This window comes from Salmo salar, chromosome 08 (genome assembly GCF_965601325.2).
Source record: "Salmo salar chromosome 08, fSalSal1, whole genome shotgun sequence".
Taxonomy (NCBI): Eukaryota; Metazoa; Chordata; class Actinopteri; order Salmoniformes; family Salmonidae; genus Salmo; species Salmo salar.
In genome coordinates this window covers 20529204-20552343 of record NC_138298.1, presented here as the reverse complement: position 1 = coordinate 20552343, position 23140 = coordinate 20529204, and the positions used below count along the sequence as shown (strand labels likewise).

General features: G+C 45.1%; 1 protein-coding gene across 2 annotated transcripts in view; it reads left to right on the top strand.

The window, feature by feature from the left end:
- The first annotated feature begins 4126 nt into the window (after positions 1-4126).
- LOC106610179 (FHF complex subunit HOOK-interacting protein 1A) overlaps positions 4127-23140 on the top strand; it is a 39516-nt gene continuing 20502 nt past the window's right edge. Inside the window, exons 1-3 of one of the 2 annotated variants that reach the window (XR_006770776.2) lie at positions 4127-4415; positions 20652-20727; positions 22854-23093. Coding sequence is in view for 1 of the 2 variants with exons in the window: in XM_045722735.2 (XP_045578691.1) it covers positions 22974-23093 (120 nt within the window). In the remaining variant the exon portion in view is untranslated. The remainder of the gene's footprint in view (positions 4416-20651; positions 20728-22853; positions 23094-23140) is intronic. The other variant, XM_045722735.2, reaches the window with a different exon arrangement.

Here is a 23140-nt window from a genome sequence, read left to right as displayed (position 1 = left end):
GAACAGTTAGCCAGTAAAGACCACTCATTTACAGCAGAATGGTCTGACTCACCACAACCAGCCTCTGTGACCGTTTGTTTGACGATGATAGTTTGGTTTTGACATGGCTGCCTAAAGTCGACCTCCAGTGGACAAGTCTTCATCACACCTTTGATCATGAGTAAAAACATAAAGACTTACTTTTATATCTATTGTGAAGCATAGATAAAAAAGCACATACATTTAATACTATCTTTATTACAGTATAGCCTACCATTGCATCTAGGAAATCAAATGGCTGAGGTAGTATTTTGAATCCTATTTTGGGTGTTTCACATCTTTGAATTAATCCCCAAGTTTGATATTTGAATATTGGCACACAGTCCAAACACATTATATGTTCTCTACAGCATAGAGACAGAGAAATACCACTGAGACTGTCTGAAAGATTCATAGTAAACTGAGCAATTTCTCAGGAGATGTACTTCAAATTATAAGCACTAGATGTCCCCATCTACCTTGTTCATTTCTACTAGCCAGCACCTGCCACAGTTCAAATCAAATGTTGTCACATGCTTCGTAAACAACAGGTGTAGACTAACAGGAAAATGCATACTACAGCCCTTCCCAACAATACAGAGAGAAAGAAAATAGAGAAATAATAAAACGTAATAATAAAAGTAATAATAAATACACAATGAGTTGGTTGTTTACAAAGGTATCAGGTAACCATAAAGTTCAGGATAGACAGTAAAAAAAAAGTAGAAATGATACTGTGTGCATATATTTTTCACAATACACAATGTGCAAATAAACATATTCTAAAATGTCAATTCCTCATCCGCTATGAGAAGTCTACTTAGTCTGCCATGACCAAGAACACAGGTTTACCTCGTTTTTACAACAGAGACTAATAACACGGCAAATAGCTGCTCCAACTCAGGCCATGTGATGAGAATGGCAGCTGGCACAGAGCTCCTTAAAACAGGTGACATTGTTAACAGTCCTTTTCAGTCATGGTAGTTGATCGTCTAACAGGATTTGGGTGGACACAGTTGTCTGTTTGTATGGTTTTACATTGCCATTCAATTATTATTGTTTAGGATGGAATAGCCTAGTCCTTTGATCATATGGACTAGGCAGGATAAAAAGAGGTGTTGAAATACAGGGCTAAAATCCTTGTTTTGTATAGAAAACAATTGTGTGAAGGGCAATCATTCACAGTGCATTGACTTCTCACACTGCTCTCACATTCACAAACTAGTGATGGGCCGTTCGCGAAACGAGTCGGCTCTAAGAGCTCTTGTAGCTCTTGTAGGTGAATGTTGGTGGCCTGCTCGCATATCAGAAGAGCCGAATTTATTTATAAAAAAAATAAAAAGATAAAGATATGAATAATCAAAAGATTTAAATTAATAGAATGAACTAATTCAAAGAACAACAAAAAATGTATAAAATAATATAGGCCTAAATGCTCAAGCGCACACACATTCGTTCTGACTGTCTGCTCAGACTAACAGGCTCACCGGTTGTTCCTGTCAATCAGACACGCAGTGTCAACCAATGAACCAAAGATGCGCGAGGGAGGGTCGAGCCAACTCACTCACAGTCACACACTTAGCAGCCGAGGAGAGAGAGGAAGGACAGCTGTGAAAACAACAGCTGGAAAATGAATCGGATGCACAGTAGCATTTGGATGCATTTTAATAATGTAGACAACGTTAGAGCATAGTGTAGAATTTGCCAAAACAAAATCTCATATAAAGCCGGTTCTATGCACAACCTACACCGGCTTATGCGAACTGTGCACCCAACTGTGAAGCTAGCTGTAGCGGAGCTTCGAGGAACTAGCGGGCCTGCTAGTGATAGTGGTGGAGCCAGCACCTCCACATGTGGAGATGTATCCACACAGTTAAGTAGGCCTACTCCACGACCCACAGCAACGCAGTCTTCTATGGACCAGTTTATGCCAAAGTCTATGTCTGTAGCAAAACAAGGCCAAATTGATATTGCATTGGCTAAAATGATTGCCACCGATTTCCAGCCATTTTTGATCTTGGAGGACAGAGGTTTTAGAAATTATAGCAATAGTCTAAATCCAATGTACACAATTCCAAGCAGGAAAAACCTTTCAAAATCACTTATTCCACAACTGTACGAGAGCACACAGGCTTCAGTGTGAGAAAGAGTCCAAAAAGCTACTGCAGTTTGCCTTACCACTGACTGCAGGACATCAAGGGTAACCACTTCTTAAATGTCGATTACATGTCACCTCATTGAAGATTTTTCGATGACTAGCTGTCTTCTGGACTGCTTTGAGTTCAGCGACAGACACACCTCAGAGAACTTGGCAGAGGAACTGTTGAGACTGGCAAGTAGATGGAAAAGTGGTCTGTTGTGTTAGCTACAATGCAGCTAACATAACCAAAGCCATGAAAATGTTAAAATGGACCCATCATCCATGTCTTGCCCACACAATTAACCTGATTGTAAGAGATGCTTTGAAGGTGATGAAGCCCACTGTGGACAAAGTGAAAGCAGCTGTGGAATACTTCCACAGGAGCACAGTAGATGCTGAAAAACTAAAGTCTACACAATGCCAGATGGGGATGCCTGAGCTGAGGCCTAAACAAGACTGCACTACAAGGTGGAATTCAACATTATATATGTTGAAGCGGTTTCTTGCGTCAAATGATGCCATCATCTCTACCCTGGCCATTGTCAATGCACCTGTTGATGCTCTGACCCAAGAGGAATGGGAGATGGTGGAGGAGGTGTGCAGAGTCCTGGAACCCTTTGAGCAGGTCACTGTGGAGATCAGTGGAGAGAAGTACAGTAAGCAGTTATTACTACATCATTATTTAATCCAGTATTATATATGTATATGAGCAGTAGATGAGAATGTAGTATCAGTAGACAAAACATGAACCTGAACTAATAAGTTACTGTTCTCTCTTTCCAGCTATGTGACAGCCTCAAAAATGATGCTCCTGTGGAAGGGTCTGCAGCAAATCACAGCCAGCCGCCAGAGAGAAGCAAATGTAACCACAGGACATGTGGCAGAGTGGATGGACACCCTATGTTCATCAATGGACAGAAAGTTCCACAGAATGGAATATAATCACTTGCTATCAGAAACCGCTGCACTTGACCCAAGGTTTAAGAAGTTAGCCTTCAGTGATGCCAGAGCGATTGATGAGGCTCTATAAAGAATAACCTCAGCAGCAGGGAGGGACAGCCCCAGCAGTCAGCTGGCTCAGGCACCAGGGCAACGGGAAGAAGAGAGATCAGATGGAGCGGAAGCACCAGCAGTAGTGCCACAAACGTCTGCTGTTTGGATGCTGTTTGACGAGAGAGCAACTGGGGACGCAGCACGAAGGAATCCCTCAGCAGATGCCATAATGGAGGTCCGATCCTATTTGGAGGAGCCCTACTCCAAAGATATGCAGATCCTCTGAGCTGGTGGAAGAACAAGGCTTACTAAAGTCATGACAGGGAGACTCTGCATAGTGGCCACATCCGTTCCCTCTGAGAGGGTCTTCTCGAAAACAGGACAAATAATTACTGAGAGAAGAAACCACATCAGCCACTCGAAAGTGAGGCAGCTTGCATTTCTGAATGCAAATCTTTCATAAAAGAAAAATATGGTCAGCATTGCTGTGTGCTGCTGGTTATAACATGGCAATAAAGAGAGAGAGAAAAGTGGGACTAGTTTAATGTTCTAAGTGGGATGCTGCAGTTTTACACATTGTGATTTATTTTTCTTTGATATGGTGCAATATTCTATTATTATGCTGTTCAGATTGTATTCGTTTTGAATTGTTACATTTATATGCACTTTGTTTATATACATTAAAAAAGTTATACTTTAAAAGCAAATGTTTAATCGCATTATTTTTCTTAACAAACCAATGCATTTATAAATACATTGTGGTTAAGTTAGAGTATGATTTAATTTAATAATTTAATTTGAATTGTTTTAACACCAATCATAGTCAAACTATTGCAAACTGTTTGACTTCAAAAAATACAAAACATATTTTTTTTAAAGAGCCATTTCTGGAGCCAAAAGAGCCGGAATCCCCCATCACTATCACAAACTGCTGTGGGCACAAAGAGGGAGGAACCTAAAGCTTAGTGTGCTCGTAACGCTCACCTATGTATACACTACGTACAGTAAGCAGACTGACTGGTTGGCGACCTTGTTAGCTAAGTAGCTTATATCTTTACTTTTCTAATAGGAGGCGACATTAAACCAGGGAAATTGAACAACGTTCTGCTGGAGAATTAGTGATTTTCAAGAGGGCTATGCACTTTGTTGTTGGAAAGACGCTCATAGGAAAGTAGGGTAAAAGGTTGATTTTGCTCCGCATCTTGAAGCTGTGCGGTGGTGTTATACGAAGTCGGCTACTTGCACTTCTGAGATTCAGCCTACGGTACGATATTTCAGTTGGTCTTCTTACACCTAAATAGACTACAACTAATGTATTGTTTGTAAATGACGGATTTTAGAAATTAAATAACTTGGCAAGACATTGTTAATGTATTTTGCTGCTTGTCAAGTGAAGTGACAGGGACTGTCTGACTCCGTCAAGACATAATGTGACACGTTTACATGTCGGTTGTTATCATGGGGTTGTCTCTTTAAAAACATGTATATCAGAGTGACTTGTCATCTGTCCTGGGCACATTTCTCACAAGTTTAAAAGTATCTGTCGACACAGCTTGATTCTTACACATGCCTGGACACAATCTGTCACCTTTCATTCACCTTTATTGTGCCTCACGTGACATTTTGCAAACGTTTATTGCTGAAGTTATCCACATGTTAATGCTGTGGGGCCCAGACGAATGTGTTTCATCAGAGCCACGAACATAAAGTACTTTGTCACCTACTGTAACATAATTCATAATTATTTGTAGCCTATCTGCTATTCATTCTGCAGAGGTTAACAGATATGTGACACATACACACTCTTCCAACTTCAGCGAACTTGGGAAACAAAACATGGTAGCATGAAGGGTATTTTTGAAATGAGTTTTGGACGGGACTGGTACTCTTATCATCATTCTGTGATGAAGAGGTCAGGGTATTGGGTTACTACCTCATGGGATCACATTCAAACAGACACCCATCAATGTTTCATGGTTGGCCATATTTTATTTACAGTCTGGTTGGGTGTGGACTGTTCTTTATACCTCAATGGTGTGGACTATACAGGGATTGTTTTACATCAAAGTTGTTATAGGAAAATCAGTGTTGATACAAATTGATTTGAACACAATTTGACTTGACGCAAAAACCATACTCTGTATTATCAAACTCAGTCAAAACTGTTTGCTATATGCAGTGTATTTGAAGTGAACTTTTTCAAGAAATGTTGAATTATGCTTTGGTGATTTCAAACTGTCAGCACACTCACTGTGGAAGTTGGGTTGGCAGTTGGCACCAGAAAATGCACACAGAGGGCAAAGCTTTTTGAAGTCCTTTCATTTACTCCTGGGAACTCTCAGTGGATGTTACAGACAGTGTATACTTCCAGCACACTGACTGAACTGATCTGATTTCCTGCTCAGGTGTTGTTTCTGTATAATAGTAGGAAGAGTTGATACCAGGCTCAGTTATCCTGATTAGTGTAAATATGAGGGTTGATGTCATGAAAGTACAGTATGTGCTGAATAACTAGGCTAATCTGAATTGTGGACTTGTTGTAATTGGGATTTTACAGTATGTACAGTAGTGTCTGTTTGTGTACTTGTGTTTACATCTGCGTGGATTTCCATGTGGATTTCCAGGCCAATGAGAATGGCGGTCTGTTCCTACCCACACACAACCTAAAGAGAGAATGTAGCGAGCCCCTCTTGATCAGTGGAGGCTGGTGGGAGGAGCTATAGGAGGACGGGCTCATTGTAATTGCTGGAATGGAATAAATGGAACGCTATCAAACATATGGAAACCATGTTTGACTCTGTTCCAATTATTCCATTCCAGCCATTACAATGAGCCCGTCCTCCTATAGTTCCTCACACCAGCCTCCCCTGCACTTGACAAACACCTCGCCTTCATATGGCCTTTCCAGGTTACCCTCATACTGACCTAGTAGTAAACAGCTTTAAGATGCTCTGCCTCGTGATCTTTAACCACACAGACTAGTGAGGTCATATCCCACAAGCCTCATCGCTCCAACTGAGGCACCTTGCATTGAGAAAGGGCTGTGATATAGGGCCTATACCTAACGTAAACAAATAATTCATTGCACTATGTCAACATAGCCGGGGACTGAGACTTTTTAAAAAGCAAGATATTGGCTTTGTAACACGTGAATGCACTGGAAAAGTAAAGAGTTTTTCTGCTAAGTAACCACATGTGTGTGAGCAGGTCAAGTGAGGAGGCAATGTGGAGGGTTGTCCCTTTTAAATCTCTGACATTCATGTCAATGGAGCATTACACAGGCCGGCTGGTTTAGTTTCACATAGTGGAATGTCTGGTTTGACCACTTCATTCTACAGTGAGACCTGTAGGACTAACCCAAGCTATTCATGTAAGAGCAGAGTGTAGTCTGGACTCTACGGTTAACTTTCTTTACAAAGCGCGCGCGTGTGCTTAAGTTGAAAAATGTAGGCGCACACAAAGAAATTTAGGAGCACAATTAAAATTATTTGCGATATTAAAGCCAGAATCGTACATTTTTCTCTGCTCACTGGTGCTCCTAAATAACAATTCCAGGTCGCACAGCAAAACATTTAGGCGCACATGCGAGTAAAATGTTCTCACTGTAGAGCCCTGGTAGTGGTGAGACTAGTGACTTATCATCGCAGGTTAGTTCACCTGTGAATGGCATGAGATCACAGTACACATACACACATACAGAACAAAGTTATACCCTGTGGATTACATGGTTGAAGATAAGAGACTTAAGTCAATGGGAGTTGGATAGGACAGAGGACAGAGTATCATGTAACACAGTTTACCCAGGGCTCTGAGATATGATTCTAATCGTGTACTCATCAATTCCCTTTGGCTATTTATAACATATGGTGCAACACTTCATAAGCAATGTGTGTCAGTGAACAGTTGGTGTTCTCTCTACGTCATGAATGGTTGTCAATCAGAAGGCACGAGCAGCTGAGAGTGTCGCTAACTAGTGATCGTTGAGCTTGAGGTCCTTTCCGATTATCCTGACAGGCTGTTGTTAACGTTGCAGAATGTGCTGCTTTTTCAACAAGCACAGAAGGCATGCTGGGTTAAGTTTGTTTTGAAAAACATCTCTCTGACTAGGCCAGGGAACAAAGTGATCAGCCATGCAGGGCAGCATGAGGTAGGTTAAACCCAGGTCACTGTGTGACTGGAACAGGGAAGGAACAGGTGTCTGGGACAGCCACCATGCCAACAGCGGGGGCTGTGACGACTCACCGGCCCCCCGGCCCACCGGTCACCATTTCTCCCAGTTTCTCACACTGGCCCTGGCCTCAGCCCGGCTCAGGCTCAGCATTGTCCCGTGTTTGGGATTACACCCCCCTTACCTCCCTGTCTACCCTCCCAGCCCCCTCTGGCAACCCCAGTGAGGGGTCAGTGAGAACAAGGGAGCCGTGTAGAGAGGGCCACTTGCTGGATTTGTTAACATAGTCTTAACCTAATCCGCTGGGGATGGCTGACTGTCGCCCATACCTCTGAACCTTAACACAACTGTTATGTAACTTTTTAGACTGAAAGTCTACACTAAGTACCTCTTATCTACTGTTGATTGAACTGAAAATCTACACTAAGTAACTATATTATCTATTGTTGATTGAACTGAAAGTCTCCACTAAGTAAAGGGAAAGGGCGATACCTAGTTTCACAACTGAATGCATTCAACCAAAATGTGTCTTCCGCATTTAACCCAACCCCTCTGAATCAGAGAGGTGCAGGGGGGCTGCCTTAATCGACATCCACGTCATCGGCGCCCGTGGAGCAGTTGTTGTTGGGGGTTAACTGCTTTGCTTAAGGGCAGCATGGCAGACTTTTCCACCTTGACGACTCGGGGATTCGAACCAGCGATCTTTCGGTTAAGAACCTCTTATTGTCTACTGTTGATTACCAATTATTGAGAAGATTGAAGAAGCTGTCAAGCTTCTTAGTGTCTTTGTCTCGTATTTGACATGGCATGTTCCTTAAAGGTAGATTGAATACTTTTTTTTCCTTCTCACGTAACTACAGTCACGTTTACTTCTACCTGTTAACTTTTTTCTTGAATTTGCTTTTCTTTGACTACTAAGCTTGTTTTTGTCTCAGGATACATCACAAATTGCAGGACCTCCAACAACCTAAAATGACCTCCAATGACCTAAAGCGTACTCACTGTCAGTGGATGTTGCTGAGGGGAGAACGGCTCTTAATAATGTCTGGAATGGAGTGATTGCAATGGTATCAAGCCCATGAAAACCATGTTTTTGATACCATTCCATTTACTCCATTCCAGCCATTATTATGAGCCGTTCTCCCCTCAGTAGCCTCCACTGCTCTCCATCTATAGAACAGCACTGGAGAGGGATGATTCATATCTTAACACTACGGCAGTTCAAAAAACAGGCGCAACAGCAGTAGTGTGTGCCTGTTGAGTCCAAACCAATGGCGCCTATTATCTCCTCAGATCTGGTTAATGACATGATGAGAGCGTGGCGAGGCCCAGCTCTATTCATCCCTTCTGAGAAGGGCTCTAACAACATCACAGCTATGCTATTCATCTCTTCTGAGAACAGCTCTACCAACATCACAGCTATGCTATGCTATTCATCCCTTCTGAGAAGGGCCCTACCAACATCACAGCTATGCTATGCTATTCATCCCTTCTGAGAAGGGCCCTACCAACATCACAGCTATGCTATGCTATTCATCCCTTCTGAGAAGGGCCCTACCAACATCACAGCTATGCTATGCTATTCATCCCTTCTGAGAAGGGCCCTACCAACATCACAGCTATGCTATGCTATTCATCCCTTCTGAGAAGGGCCCTACCAACATCACAGCTATGCTATGCTATTCATCCCTTCTGAGAAGGGCCCTACCAACATCACAGCTATGCTATGCTATTCATCCCTTCTGAGAAGGGCCCTACCAACATCACAGCTATGCTATGCTATTCATCCCTTCTGAGAACGGCTCTACCAACATCACAGCTATGCTATGCTATTCATCCCTTCTGAGAAGGGCCCTACCAACATCACAGCTATGCTATGCTATTCATCCCTTCTGAGAACGGCTCTACCAACATCACAGCTATGCTATGCTATTCATCACTTCTGAGAACAGCTCTACCAACATCACAGCTATGCTATGCTATTCATCCCTTCTGAGAAGGGCCCTACCAACATCACAGCTATGCTATGCTATTCATCCCTTCTGAGAACGGCTCTACCAACATCACAGCTATGCTATGCTATTCATCCCTTCTGAGAACGGCCCTACCAACATCACAGCTATGCTATGCTATTCTTCCCTTCTGAGAAGGGCCCTACCAACATCACAGCTATGCTATGCTATTCATCCCTTCTGAGAAGGGCCCTACCAACATCACAGCTATGCTATGCTATTCATCCCTTCTGAGAAGGGCCCTACCAACATCACAGCTATGCTATGCTATTCATCCCTTCTGAGAAGGGCCCTACCAACATCACAGCTATGCTATGCTATTCATCCCTTCTGAGAAGGGCCCTACCAACATCACAGCTATGCTATGCTATTCTTCCCTTCTGAGAAGGGCCCTACCAACATCACAGCTATGCTATGCTATTCATCCCTTCTGAGAACGGCTCTACCAACATCACAGCTATGCTATGCTATTCATCCCTTCTGAGAAGGGCTCTACCAACATCACAGCTATGCTATGCTATTCATCCCTTCTGAGAAGGGCCCTACCAACATCACAGCTATGCTATGCTATTCATCCCTTCTGAGAAGGGCCCTACCAACATCACAGCTATGCTATGCTATTCATCCCTTCTGAGAAGGGCCCTACCAACATCACAGCTATGCTATGCTATTTATCCCTTCTGAGAACGGCTCTACCAACATCACAGCTATGCTATGCTATTCATCCCTTCTGAGAACGGCTCTACCAACATCACAGCTATGCTATGCTATTCATCCCTTCTGAGAAGGGCCCTACCAACATCACAGCTATGCTATGCTATTCATTCCTTCTGAGAAGGACCCTACCAACATCACAGCTATGCTATGCTATTCATCCCTTCTGAGAACGGCCCTACCAACATCACAGCTATGCTATGCTATTCATCCCTTCTGAGAAGGGCCCTACCAACATCACAGCTATGCTATGCTATTCATCCCTTCTGAGAAGGGCCCTACCAACATCACAGCTATGCTATGCTATTCATCCCTTCTGAGAACGGCTCTACCAACATCACAGCTATGCTATGCTATTCATCCCTTCTGAGAAGGGCCCTACCAACATCACAGCTATGCTATGCTATTCATCCCTTCTGAGAAGGGCCCTACCAACATCACAGCTATGCTATGCTATTCATCCCTTCTGAGAAGGGCCCTACCAACATCACAGCTATGCTATGCTATTCATCGCTGCAACTCTGCTGCTACCAGACTCTTATTTACTATTGCTAATACTGCACAATTTAAACATTTGCCATCTGTTCTACTGAGCCATTTACTTTATGGTCGTATTCTTATCTTTTATTATTTCTTGTTGTTGTGTTGTCGAGAAGGAACCTGAAAGTTAGCGTTTCATTGGACAGAGTAGTGTATACAAGGTGTATCCTTTACATTAGATGAATAAAACTTGAAACTTCTTCCTCCATTTCTCCATTCATTTATCCCTCCACCTCGCCATCCCTCTATCCCCCCGCCGTCTCTCCTTCTTGCAAACACTCACACCTTTTATCTTCTGTTGGCGAGACAGCATGCAAACACTCACCCCTTTTATCTCCTGTTTGGTGCGCCAGCATGCAAACAAGGTAGAGAGGAAGCAGCAGCAGAGATATGGATTGATGTTCCCACACGAAACCCATTGAGAATAGGTCAGGGGCTTATCCATGTTGCCATCAGAGATCTTTCCTACTCTCCTCCTGACTCCTGGCCTTTGTTCTGTACAGCTACATGGTGATGACGTATGAGGAAGTTCTGCAGTGGTACTGTTCTACTGAAAGTACACACACAGTATTATTTAACTAACCTTGTGGGGACACACAATTTATAAACATTCAAATCCTATTTTCTCTAACCTTAACCCAAAAAACCTAACCTTACCCCTAACTCCTGAACCTAATTCTACCTTAACCCTAAACCTCCTACAAATAGCATTTGACCTTGTGGGGACTAACGAAATGTCCCCAGTTGATCAAATTTCTGTTACCCCACAAGTTTAGTTATACACACATACTGTAAGAATCACTTCACTCACTCCCTGGATCACTGACAAGCTAACCTGCACTTGAAGACTGTATTTAGTATCATTGTCTCCTGTGTTGTCTACTACTCACCTGTCTCAGTATTATTGAACCATTCCAACTAGCCTTATCTCACTGTAGCAGGCTGTGCAGCTCTCTGTATCCCTGTCTCAGAGTCTCATGGCAGTCATTATTACGCAGTGGCACAAGGGATTGTTTTAGCCACTCTAAATGCAGGCAGCATGTTGCTGTGCCATTATGTGCTGTACCTAATGCTGTGGGCAAGAGAACGCTGGGTGTGTCAGCCTGGGTATGCGTTTTATAATATGTGTTGATCCTCTGGGGTGTTTGGCTCTAATCCACTCAGCTTGTTGACCTTTCCCTTGTTACCAGTCTCTCCCTCCCCCCCCCGGGCCTCCTCCCTCCCTATCAGGTAATGAGGAGGTGAGCTGATGTGTTTGAACATGTTAATCAACCTCCTCCACTGAGCCAAGAGGTGGGAACACTGACTGAACGCAGCACGTGTTCACTGTGTTGAGCACCTACCTCAGCCAACCTACACCTCAGCCTATAACCTTCAGCTGGTCTTTAACACAGAATCCCAGTCCTATCTGATAAGGTCCTAACTTTATGGCTTTTACCCTGTTGTATTAGGTTGTTAATGGGCAGAGCTGTTGAGTCCCTTCGTGTTGATGTTTCATTTCAGAAATACGACTGACTGTTGATGTATTGTAAGTTGCCTCAGAATGATGTGGTTACATTTACATTTTACATTTGATTGCTACTCCGTTTGAATGTAGCCAACACAGATGAGTTTCAGAGAGATGTATATTTGTGATGTTATGAGCGTTCCTAGTCTGAATGCAGTCGGCCTAACTGTTTCATAGAGACTAACTGTAGTGCAGACAGTGGGCATCGTCCCCTCGGCAACAGGAGAACGGACGCCTAGATGACACTGGATGGTGTCCTATTGTAAATGTCTGTGTTGCTCATTGGAGAAGGGGACAGATAGACTATATATAGCCAGGCTCTCCCTCTGTGGCCTCAGTTGTGGCCCACCTGTAAATATTTCAACAAGGTACCGTCACTTTAATGAGGCCCATCTATCACCGGGGTTGCCATGGCCACCAAGCCACTGTAAATGTCCTCTGTCTATCACCCATTGGTCTATCACCGGTGGGAGAAGAGAGAGGAGGGCCAATGTAAGAGCCCATTCGTCCTGGCCAGACCCTATTGTTGGTCCATTAGTCCTAGACCAGGCCCTGCCATTGGTCCATTAGTCCTAGACCAGGCCCTGCCATTGGTCCATTAGTCCTAGACCAGGCCCTGCCACTGACCAGGACATAATTATGGGCTCTGTCTGAAGAGGACAGTCGCTCTTCCTGATAGAACTTAATGATCTCACATCAGTCACAAAGTCCAGATGCACAGGCTGTGGGAGTGTGGTGGACTAATGCATTGGTTGGTGGTTCAGTCGACAGTATGGAAAAATGCCATGCACACATTTAGCTAATTTAAGAAGCAGACACTCGTTCAGACTACTAATTAATATTGTGAAAAATAGTTCTCGTTGCTGGGCGGGTGTAACAATATGTGTACCTAGAATTCATTAGAGTTAAATGTCTGGCCTCAGAGGTAAGAATGACGCAGAGCAACATGTTCAGCAAGTGTAAAAAAAAAAGCCAGTGTACTGCAAGTTAGGACAGCCTTGTGAGTGCTACTGTAGGTGTGGCTAGCTGTCTTTTCAGCGATCCATCATGACCTCTCCCTAGTGTGTGAAACACCTACCTACACCGTACATCTCACAGCTTTAGAAACTCACACTCTCAGTCACCAGAACCACTCTGTCAGAACACACACACACACACACACACACACACACACACACACACACACACACACACACACACACACACACACACACACACACACACACACCAGTGATGATGCTTACAAAACCTCTGTCCTTAGGCAAACATTCTATCCTGTCATCGGTGGCTCTGCCTGTGTTATCTCCTGTGAAAAGCTCTTCATCTTTTGTTACCTGTGAAGCCTCTCTCTCTCCCTCCCAGCCCATCCATTGAATAACACGTTCAGAAGATGACGTAACAAGATAGACCTCACTTCACTTTCTATAGCTTTATCTCAATGTATTTACCTTGGGAGTTAACTAGGTCTCTCTACCTAACCCAGACTAGGACTTGTTGCTCTGTGTATAGTCAACCAGTAACCAACTTTACGAAGATGCATGGTCTTTTGGTCTGGTAGAATTCAGTGTTGAACTTCAGTTCAAACCATTCCAGTTTCAGGTGGACCTATAGTGTATCCATTCAGTTATTCCTCTCTCTGTGTAGAAACCCTACTGTCTAGAAGCTACCTCTCCTAATTCCCTGTACACAGACTGATGAGCCCAACACTTTTGCTGTAATCTGTTGAATATTATTTTAGCAGCGAGGGGTCTGGAACCTGGTAGAGATGCCAGCCACGGCCATTTTGGGGACGCTGTGTGGTGTAGACGTACATGGCATGCACTGGTTGAATAGGGATGTAGGCTACTGTGGTACTACTGTGTCTTTTGTACTTGGCTACTTTCATTACTCAGGAGACACTTATACACATTCAGTGACTGTTATAGCATGTAGAGCATAGGCTTATGTCATAGCATTGATATGTCAAGAGGACATAAGCAAATGTCAATGCAGTGATGTTTCTAAACCCAAGGCGAAACGAACACACTGTTGACAGAGAACACTGTCAGCAGGTCAGTGTCCTGTAGTCTAACAGGTTCTTAGAATGAATTTAACAGTAGCACGGGGAATGTGTTGTTGATCTCTTCAAGCTCTCTCTCTCTCTCTCTGCCCCTCTTTCTCTCTCTCTCTGTATCTCTCGCTCTCTCATTCTCTCTCTCTCTATCTCATTCTGTCATTCTCTCTGTATCTCTGTCTCTGTATCTCTTGTTCTCTCTCATTCTCTCCATCTCTCTTTCCCTTTCCCCCTGCGCTTCCTTAGCTAAATCAATATGGTGGTATGCTGCTGTATTTCATTTATCATCAGTCTAGTTTGACTGTGGTGGTACGGCTTTAAAACACTGCTACAGTTGGACTATTTCTTCCTCTCCATTCTCCATGTTCCGTATCATCTCTACTAGGCTTCAAAGCAGGTTTGATGTTCTCCTGGTGTTGCCGCTCCTTATTCCCTCACTCACACGAAGCTCTCTGAGGAGTTAACCTCCCCTCCCCCAAGGGGAAATCATCTCACCCTGAATACTCTGACCCAAACCCTTCAGAAATAACATCTTGTCGTGAATGGCAGAAACCATGGTTAGAGGATGACACTAGGTCTGTGACCGTGGGCGAGAGGGGGATGGAACTAGATTCCATAGTGCTGCTAGGTCGGTGGAAGCTCCTGTTGTGGATTCATGTCCTCTGTGTGTGCCAGTAGGAGTGGGTAATGAGCAAGAGCAGTGTGGCGGTTTCTCTCTCCTTTGTACTTGTGGGGATGGAGAAAGATAATGACAGAATGAGATCGTCATCATCCCTTGCAGTTGTCATCATTCAGTTTCATCACCATCTAGGCTACATCGTAATCTTTCATCAGTGACTCAGGTCTCTGATCCCAACAGGGGTTCTTCACTGTGCCCGATCACAGCAGGAGGTCTGTTCCATTTCACCTCCTTCCTCCTTTTAGAAGAAATGAGCCACAAGTAGTGTGTTGCTACATGCGTCCTCATGATCAATGAGACTATTGATTCATTATTGATCCAGATTAGTCACTGACTCGTTCCAAAACAGAAAAAAACGCCTGAATGTTTACAGCGCTCCCTGCTTAAAGCAGCATGCCTCTAATTCCCTTTTCAACTCTGTTCAAGTGCCTCCAAAGTGTGTGTGTGTGTGTGTGTCTGGCTGAGGTTCGCAACAGGGGTCCTTAGTCAACACTCCTGTTTTCAAAGGGAGATGCTGACTTCAAGACATCTTCAGAGTTTTTCTGTTTATCCAGTCTCTAGCGTTTGGGGCTATGGAGACGTGTAAGCAAGACATTAACATAATTACCTGATTGGTATAATTGGATAATGACTGTGAAACTGAGTGGAGAGGCATGCAGGGTTGTGTACTGGAGAGATTGGGTTTTAGCCCCCCCTGGGAAAGAGGCATGCACAAACACACAGACACACACACATTTCTGGGTCACATGCTCTCCCAGAAACATTATAAATTGAGTTGTTTACACAGGCATCGAAAATAGTAAAGGTGACTACATTCATTGTGTGAAAGAAAAGCACCATCTCCTTGGTGCTCCTCTTTATAGAAGTGGTACCCCATCTCCCTGGTGCTCCTCTTTATAGAAGTGGTACCCCATCTCCTTGGTGCTCCTCTTTATAGAAGTGGTGCCCCATCTCCCTGGTGCTCCTCTTTATAGAAGTGGTGCCCCATCTCCCTGGTGCTCCTCTTTATAGAAGTGGTGCCCCATCTCCCTGGTGCTCCTCTTTATAGAAGTGGTGCCCCATCTCCCTGGTGCTCCTCTTTATAGAAGTGGTGCCCCATCTCCCTGGTGCTCCTCTTTATAGAAGTGGTGCCCCATCTCCCTGGTGCTCCTCTTTATAGAAGTGGTTCCCCATCTCCCTGGTGCTCCTCTTTATAGAAGTGGTGCCCCATCTCCTTGGTGCTCCTCTTTATAGAAGTGGTGCCCCATCTCCTTGGTGCTGCTCTTTATAGAAGTGGTGCCCCATCTCCCTGGTGCTCCTCTTTATAGAAGTGGTTCCCCATCTCCCTGGTGCTGCTCTTTATAGAAGTGGTGCCCCATCTCCCTGGTGCTCCTCTTTATAGAAGTGGTACCCCATCTCCTTGGTGCTGCTCTTTATAGAAGTGGTACCCCATCTCCTTGGTGCTGCTCTTTATAGAAGTGGTGCCCCATCTCCCTGGTGCTCCTCTTTATAGAAGTGGTGCCCCATCTCCCTGGTGCTCCTCTTTATAGAAGTGGTGCCCCATCTCCCTGGTGCTCCTCTTTATAGAAGTGGTGCCCCATCTCCCTGGTGCTGCTCTTTATAGAAGTGGTGCCCCATCTCCCTGGTGCTCCTCTTTATAGAAGTGGTGCCCCATCTCCTTGGTGCTGCTCTTTATAGAAGTGGTGCCCCATCTCCCTGGTGCTCCTCTTTATAGAAGTGGTGCCCCATCTCCTTGGTGCTCCTCTTTATAGAAGTGGTGCCCCATCTCCCTGGTGCTCCTCTTTATAGAAGTGGTACCCCATCTCCCTGGTGCTGCTCTTTATAGAAGTGGTGCCCCATCTCCCTGGTGCTGCTCTTTATAGAAGTGGTGCCCCATCTCCTTGGTGCTCCTCTTTATAGAAGTGGTGCCCCATCTCCTTGGTGCTCCTCTTTATAGAAGTGGTGCCCCATCTCCCTGGTGCTCCTCTTTATAGAAGTGGTGCCCCATCTCCTTGGTGCTCCTCTTTATAGAAGTGGTACCCCATCTCCCTGGTGCTCCTCTTTATAGAAGTGGTTCCCCATCTCCTTAGTGCTCCTCTTTATAGAAGTGGTGCCCCATCTCCCTGGTGCTCCTCTTTATAGAAGTGGTGCCCCATCTCCCTGGTGCTCCTCTTTATAGAAGTGGTGCCCCATCTCCTTGGTGCTCCTCTTTATAGAAGTGGTCCCCATCTCCTTGTGCTCCTCTTTATAGAAGTGGTGCCCCATCTCCTTAGTGCTCCTCTTTATAGAAGTGGTACCCCATCTCCCTGGTGCTCCTCTTTATAGAAGTGGTACCCCATCTCCCTGGTGCTCCTCTTTATAGAAGTGGTGCCCCATCTCCTTGGTGCTCCTCTTTATAGAAGTGGTGCCCCATCTCCCTGGTGCTCCTCTTTATAGAAGTGGTGCCCCATCTCCTTAGTGCTCCTCTTTATAGAAGTGGTGCCCCATCTCCTTGGTGCTCCTCTTTATAGAAGTGGTTCCCCATCTCCTTGGCGCTGCTCTTTATAGAAGTGGTGCCCCATCTCCTTGGCGCTGCTCTTTATAGAAGTGGTACCCCATCTCCTTGGTGCTCCTCTTTATAGAAGTGGTGCCCCATCTCCCTGGTGCTCCTCTTTATAGAAGTGGTACCCCATCTCCTTGGCGCTGCTCTTTATAGAAGTGGTACCCCATCTCCTTGGTGCTCCTCTTTATAGAAGTGGTGCCCTATCTCCTTGGTGCTCCTCTTTATAGAAGTGGTGCCCCATCTCCCTGGTGCTCCTCTTTATAGAAGTGGTACCCCATCTCTATGGTGCTCCTCTTTATAGAAGTGGTGCCCCATCTCCTTGGTGCTCCTCTTTATAGAAGTGGTACCCCATCTCCTTGGCGCTGCTCTTTATAGAAGTGGTACCCCATCTCCTTGGCGCTGCTCTTTATAGAAGTGGTACCCCATCTCCTTGGTGCTCCTCTTTATAGAAGTGGTGCCCTATCTCCTTGGTGCTCCTCTTTATAGAAGTGGTGCCCCATCTCCCTGGTGCTCCTCTTTATAGAAGTGGTACCCCATCTCTATGGTGCTCCTCTTTATAGAAGTGGTGCCCCATCTCCCTGGTGCTCCTCTTTATAGAAGTGGTACCCCATCTCTATGGTGCTCCTCTTTATAGAAGTGGTGCCCCATCTCCTTGGTGCTCCTCTTTATAGAAGTGGTACCCCATCTCTATGGTGCTCCTCTTTATAGAAGTGGTGCCCCATCTCCTTGGTGCTCCTCTTTATAGAAGTGGTGCCCCATCTCCTTGGTGCTCCTCTTTATAGAAGTGGTGCCCCATCTCCTTGGTGCTCCTCTTTATAGAAGTGGTGCCCCATCTCCTTGGTGCTCCTCTTTATAGAAGTGGTGCCCCATCTCCTTGGTGCTCCTCTTTATAGAAGTGGTGCTCTATTTCAGGCTTGCCAGTATGTTGCTGGGCTCTATTTTGAGCAAGTGGAGCATCTCCTCTCCAGGCAATACAGTAGTATCAGCAATATGTCTTCCAACTGCAGTGCACTATGCAGTTAGGTTACAGTAGGTGAGTGTGTGTAATTTAGACCATGTTTTTCTCATAGAAAGGAAGTACTGAGGGGAGTAGCTACATTTCTGTCTCCAGTGTCTCAGATTAGTTACTAGTTGTTGGTGTTTTCGACAACTGGTGTGCAGTGTGGAGTCTGCAGTCGTACATTTCTGACCCCTAATTTCCTGGGATTATAATTGGTTTTTAGAAGGATTCAGTGTCAATCCCAGCATAATTTAATAAAACAAGTAGCTTCCTATAACAGGAATGAAAAACAAATTTAGGATGGGTTAAAGAGGTCAACATTGCTCATCACTGACTGACTCTATTTTCGAGGTCGCTCACAGTTTGAAGGCTTGGCACACTGTAGAATTACCTCTTAATGTACTGCGACTGGGAGGATATCAATTTTTTAAATGGAACCTTTATGTAACTAGGCAGTTAAGAACAATTTACAATGATGGCCTACACCGGCCAAACCCGGACAACGCTGGGTCAATTGTGCGCCACCCTATGGGACTCTGAACGACAGCAGGTTGTGATACAGCCTGGATATAACATGCAGGAGTGTTAAGCTACAGACAGTACTGAGCTATACAGGGACATATTAGCCCAGTAGTGAAGTTCAAAAGGTACTCAGTCATACTCCAACCATATTAAGAGGAAACCAAGATGGCCAAGATACAAACATAATCTTCAGTTTGATTCTAGGACACAGTAGTTGCCGGGGGCATTGTTGTCTGAGTCCAGGTTAGGTAGGTTAACCACTATAAAAGTACATCGCTAATCTACCAGCAGGCCTGTTTTGACCCCATGAGGTTGAGGACACAGACTCTGGTGGCGTAATGTGTCTGTCTGTGGAAGGAGAGGACGTATTACTGTGGCATTAAGACCAAGCAGAGACGCAGCCAACTGGAGGAACCCAACAGACTGCTCCTACTGTCTCTCTCTCCACCCTATAATTGGGGGTCATGCATCTGGCTGGGACACTAAGCAGAGGACTGTAATAGTATCTCCCACTGTCTCCAGTATGTTGTGTCTTCACAACAGACTCAATGAGAAGCGTGCTTGTTATAGGAAGAAGCTGAGCTTTGAGAATGTGGTATTTGGTGAGTTGTTTGTGCCAGTTATGGGTCTTGTTGGTAGCAGTGCAGCACTATAGTGGGGCTTTTTAGTGTGAAACTAAGAACTTGTTACAAATCTGTACTTGAGAGGTTTAGTGCTTTATGGCTTATCTGTATGGGAGTATAGAGGGTGTGAGAATGAATGGAGGTGAATGGAGGTGTGGATTCCTCTCCTCCTCTCCCCTCCCCTCTCCTCTCTGTTTGTGTTGACCCAGCTGGACCAGGACCCCCACTTCCCCTCCATGGGTGGAGCAGGTCCCTGGAGGCACTACAGCCACAGTCTGGGCAGCGGAATGGGTGTTTTATGGCTGGGTGGGGGGCTGACACACACACACACACACACACACACACCCACACACACACACACACACACTGAGCTCCGACTGCGGTTAGTGTTTACAATACATTATGCCGATATGATCATCAGGGAAACATTTCAGAGTTGTCGCTACAGAGTAAGTCAACTTGGACATGACTGGTGTGCAGTGCATTTTGTATGGTTGTCGGTGGGGTCCAGAATGCCTAGAACGTTTTTGCTTATGTTTCATTTGACGTGTGTGGACGTCCGTGATCTGGCCTCCCTCTAAGAGTGTGGTCAGTGGTTACATCGTAGAAGTAAAGTCTTTCTGCGCGCTGTAATATGTTGTGACAGGTTTCCCATGGTGCCTCAGTGTGACAGTGTCAGAGGTTATAGCATGTAGGGGAGGAGAGGGGGACTCATGGCTGACCAGAGACGCCAATTATATCACAGCTCTAATTGGACTGAACAGTAGCATGATTATTCAACAAATGATGATGACATTTATTATGTTCTTTCGGAAGATGTTAGTTTTGTAGTTTGGCACTGTTGTCTCCATGCTTGTTTAGTGTCTGTGGATGTGGCGGGTCGTTGGATTGCTCTCTTTCTCTCTGTGCTACTCCCTCTTTCTCTCTCTGTCTCTCTCTGTATGTTACTCCCCTTCTCTCTCTTCCACCTCTCTACAGTCAGTGGTGTTCTGAGCCTCTTACTCACATCGTCCAGTCACTTCCTCACATAGCTCTAGTCTCCAGTCATTCCACTGCTCCGTACCACGTTACCAGGAACTCCACTCAGTCACACTGTCTGGCAGTGCTGTTCTCAAACCTCCTCTGGTGTGTCAAAGTTATTTTCCCTCTCTATCTCCACAGGACTGGGCGTGTCTGGATGTAAAGAGGGGACATTCTGTATCGTCGATACAAGACGAGCGACCATGGTGAAACAGAGGTAGGAATTTCAGCGATTTCTGTCCTGGGGGACCCTGCTCCATGCATTCCTATAGGGCACGTTCCCTGTGTTAACTGAAAACAGATGTGTTTAGCTTTAGCATGAGTGTTTCAGTGTCTCTCTGTCATGCCAAGCTCTGTGGTTGGTTGTTGAGTCTCTCCTCTTCAAGTGGGTCGAAACCATTCAAAAAAAAAGTTTGACTTGGCCGTGATTGGTTGAGAGGCCGTTTGAGGGGCAGCCTTTCTGATCTCTAATTGGTCTGACGGTCTGCAGCTGCTTCTGCTTCCAGCAGGAGGGTTACAGTTGAACTGCAGTGCACGGCTGCAATTCATGTGTTGTTATTGTACACTGTATGAAGCAGACGTCTTCAATAGAAGACATTGTCCTAAAATGTTGTTTACTGACCTGGTTGATTATATGCTAGTACCTAGCAACGGCTAACTAGGTATTGTGTGTTTGTTTGCATTGTTGTCAGATTGAGTCGGTAGCCCAGTTTTTTTTATTTGCTGTCTAGTCAGTCTCAACTGTTAGTCTGTTATCAAGTCTTCAAAGCGTGATCTGTTGACATGGATATAATCTGTTGAACATCAGTTGTTCTCAGAATTACGCCCATTCGATGTGGGCACTTGGCCAATGACATCACACAGCACTAGACTGTAGAATGAAAATCATCTGATTCTCAGAACCACCATAGTCTCCGTTCACTGTCCTCGGAGGAATGGAAACACGGGATTCTAGGAAGATAATAGAATCCAGATATCCTCCGTCCTGAGTTATAGTCCTATTTATAAGTGACCTGAGCAGGGACTGGGGCGGAGAGGGAGATGGCCCGTTGGACTACACCATGTTAGCAGATAGCCAAGCTTTTGTTTGCAGCAATGGTCCTCTTTCCTGTACAGTCACCTCCTTTACAAGGGAAGCAACAAATAACCCTGGCTTGCACCTATTGTTATCTGACTGTCACAGTCACATAATTAAGTTAGCAATGGCTCTGCATTGCAAATTCCGTCGGTGCTGGTATAAGCATAGAGAATGTATTTGTGTTTTATTTCAATCTGTGGGGATACAGGTCTAAGTGTGTAGCAGGTAAACGCTACGGCTGGAACAGTTCTGCAATGTCTTGACAGACAAGTTATTTTTAGTACTTTTAATCATTATTTTAGTTCCCGACTGACGAGCAGTGCGAGAAACGAACACCTGACCTCACTCTCTAGATATGTGAGGGACACATATTTTCACAGGCGCTTCTGGACAGAGCTAGAACCAACAGAATCAACATAACTTTAGGCTGCAGACAAAGTCAACATGTTTTACATAACAAAACAGTTCCAGACCGTTGATGGAACGAATAGTGTTTTATTAGTTCTCGCTGGCCCACTAGCTGTTAATACACACTCTATTATCATGCATCATAATCTCTTCTGGTGTCACAAGATGAGTGAGTGGGTGATGAAAGTGGTGTCACTGGGACCTTATGGAGTTCACTGTGCATTGTAGCATACTAGCGAGGCGTTACGTCTGCAACTCCGTGGTCCTCTGTAGCTCAGTTGGTAGAGCATGGAGCTTGCAACGCCAGCATAGTGGGTTCGATTCCCGGGACCGCCCATACTTACAAATATATGCGAGCATAACTGTATGTCGCTTTGGATAAAAGCGTCTGCTAAATGGCTTATATTATTACAAAGCGATCACCACTTTTCCCTGGGTAAGCATTTTGGCAGGCGCTTGTCGAGCTGAGGAATAGAGGGCATGGCTTGTGCCACCGGCTGAGTGTCTCCCCCCCTCTCGCTCGCTCTCGTCCTCTCTGCCTGTGCCCTGTCATTGTTTTCCCTCTCTTTTCTCTCGCATGCCTAGCTGCTGTGAATCCAGGGGGAGAGGGGGAGAGAAGACCGTGTTGCAGGCTGCTGCAGTGTTTGTGTGGTTTATTTGGCTAGTGGTCAACTGTACAATATGTCCCAATCAATCACCCTGAATCTGTCCTGTGCTACAGTAGTCTTAATCTGTCCTGTGCTACAGTAGTCTTAATCTGCCAGTATGCCATAGTATGTATTGTTATAGGTTTGAACAATGACAAACTACTGATTCTCCATCTGCATGTACATGATGATGTGTTCTGTGTTCTGCAGATCCCCAGTGTTCCCTCACCCCCCTGTGCAAGTGGTCTCAGCCGGTCTCCAGTGAGGACTCTCCACCTCTACCCCTCCCCGTCCTGTGTAATGGTTTAACCCACACGAGATCTGGTCACCATGATGATGGCCTCCATGGTTGCCAACGGAAACAGGGATGGCAGACAGGGGGAGGCCCTGGTCCTGAAAGGGGTGGACCCAGAGACCTGCATGATCGTGTTCAAAAACCACTGGGCACAGGTAAACAAAACCACAACTCTGTCTTGTAACCCTAGATATAACTTCAG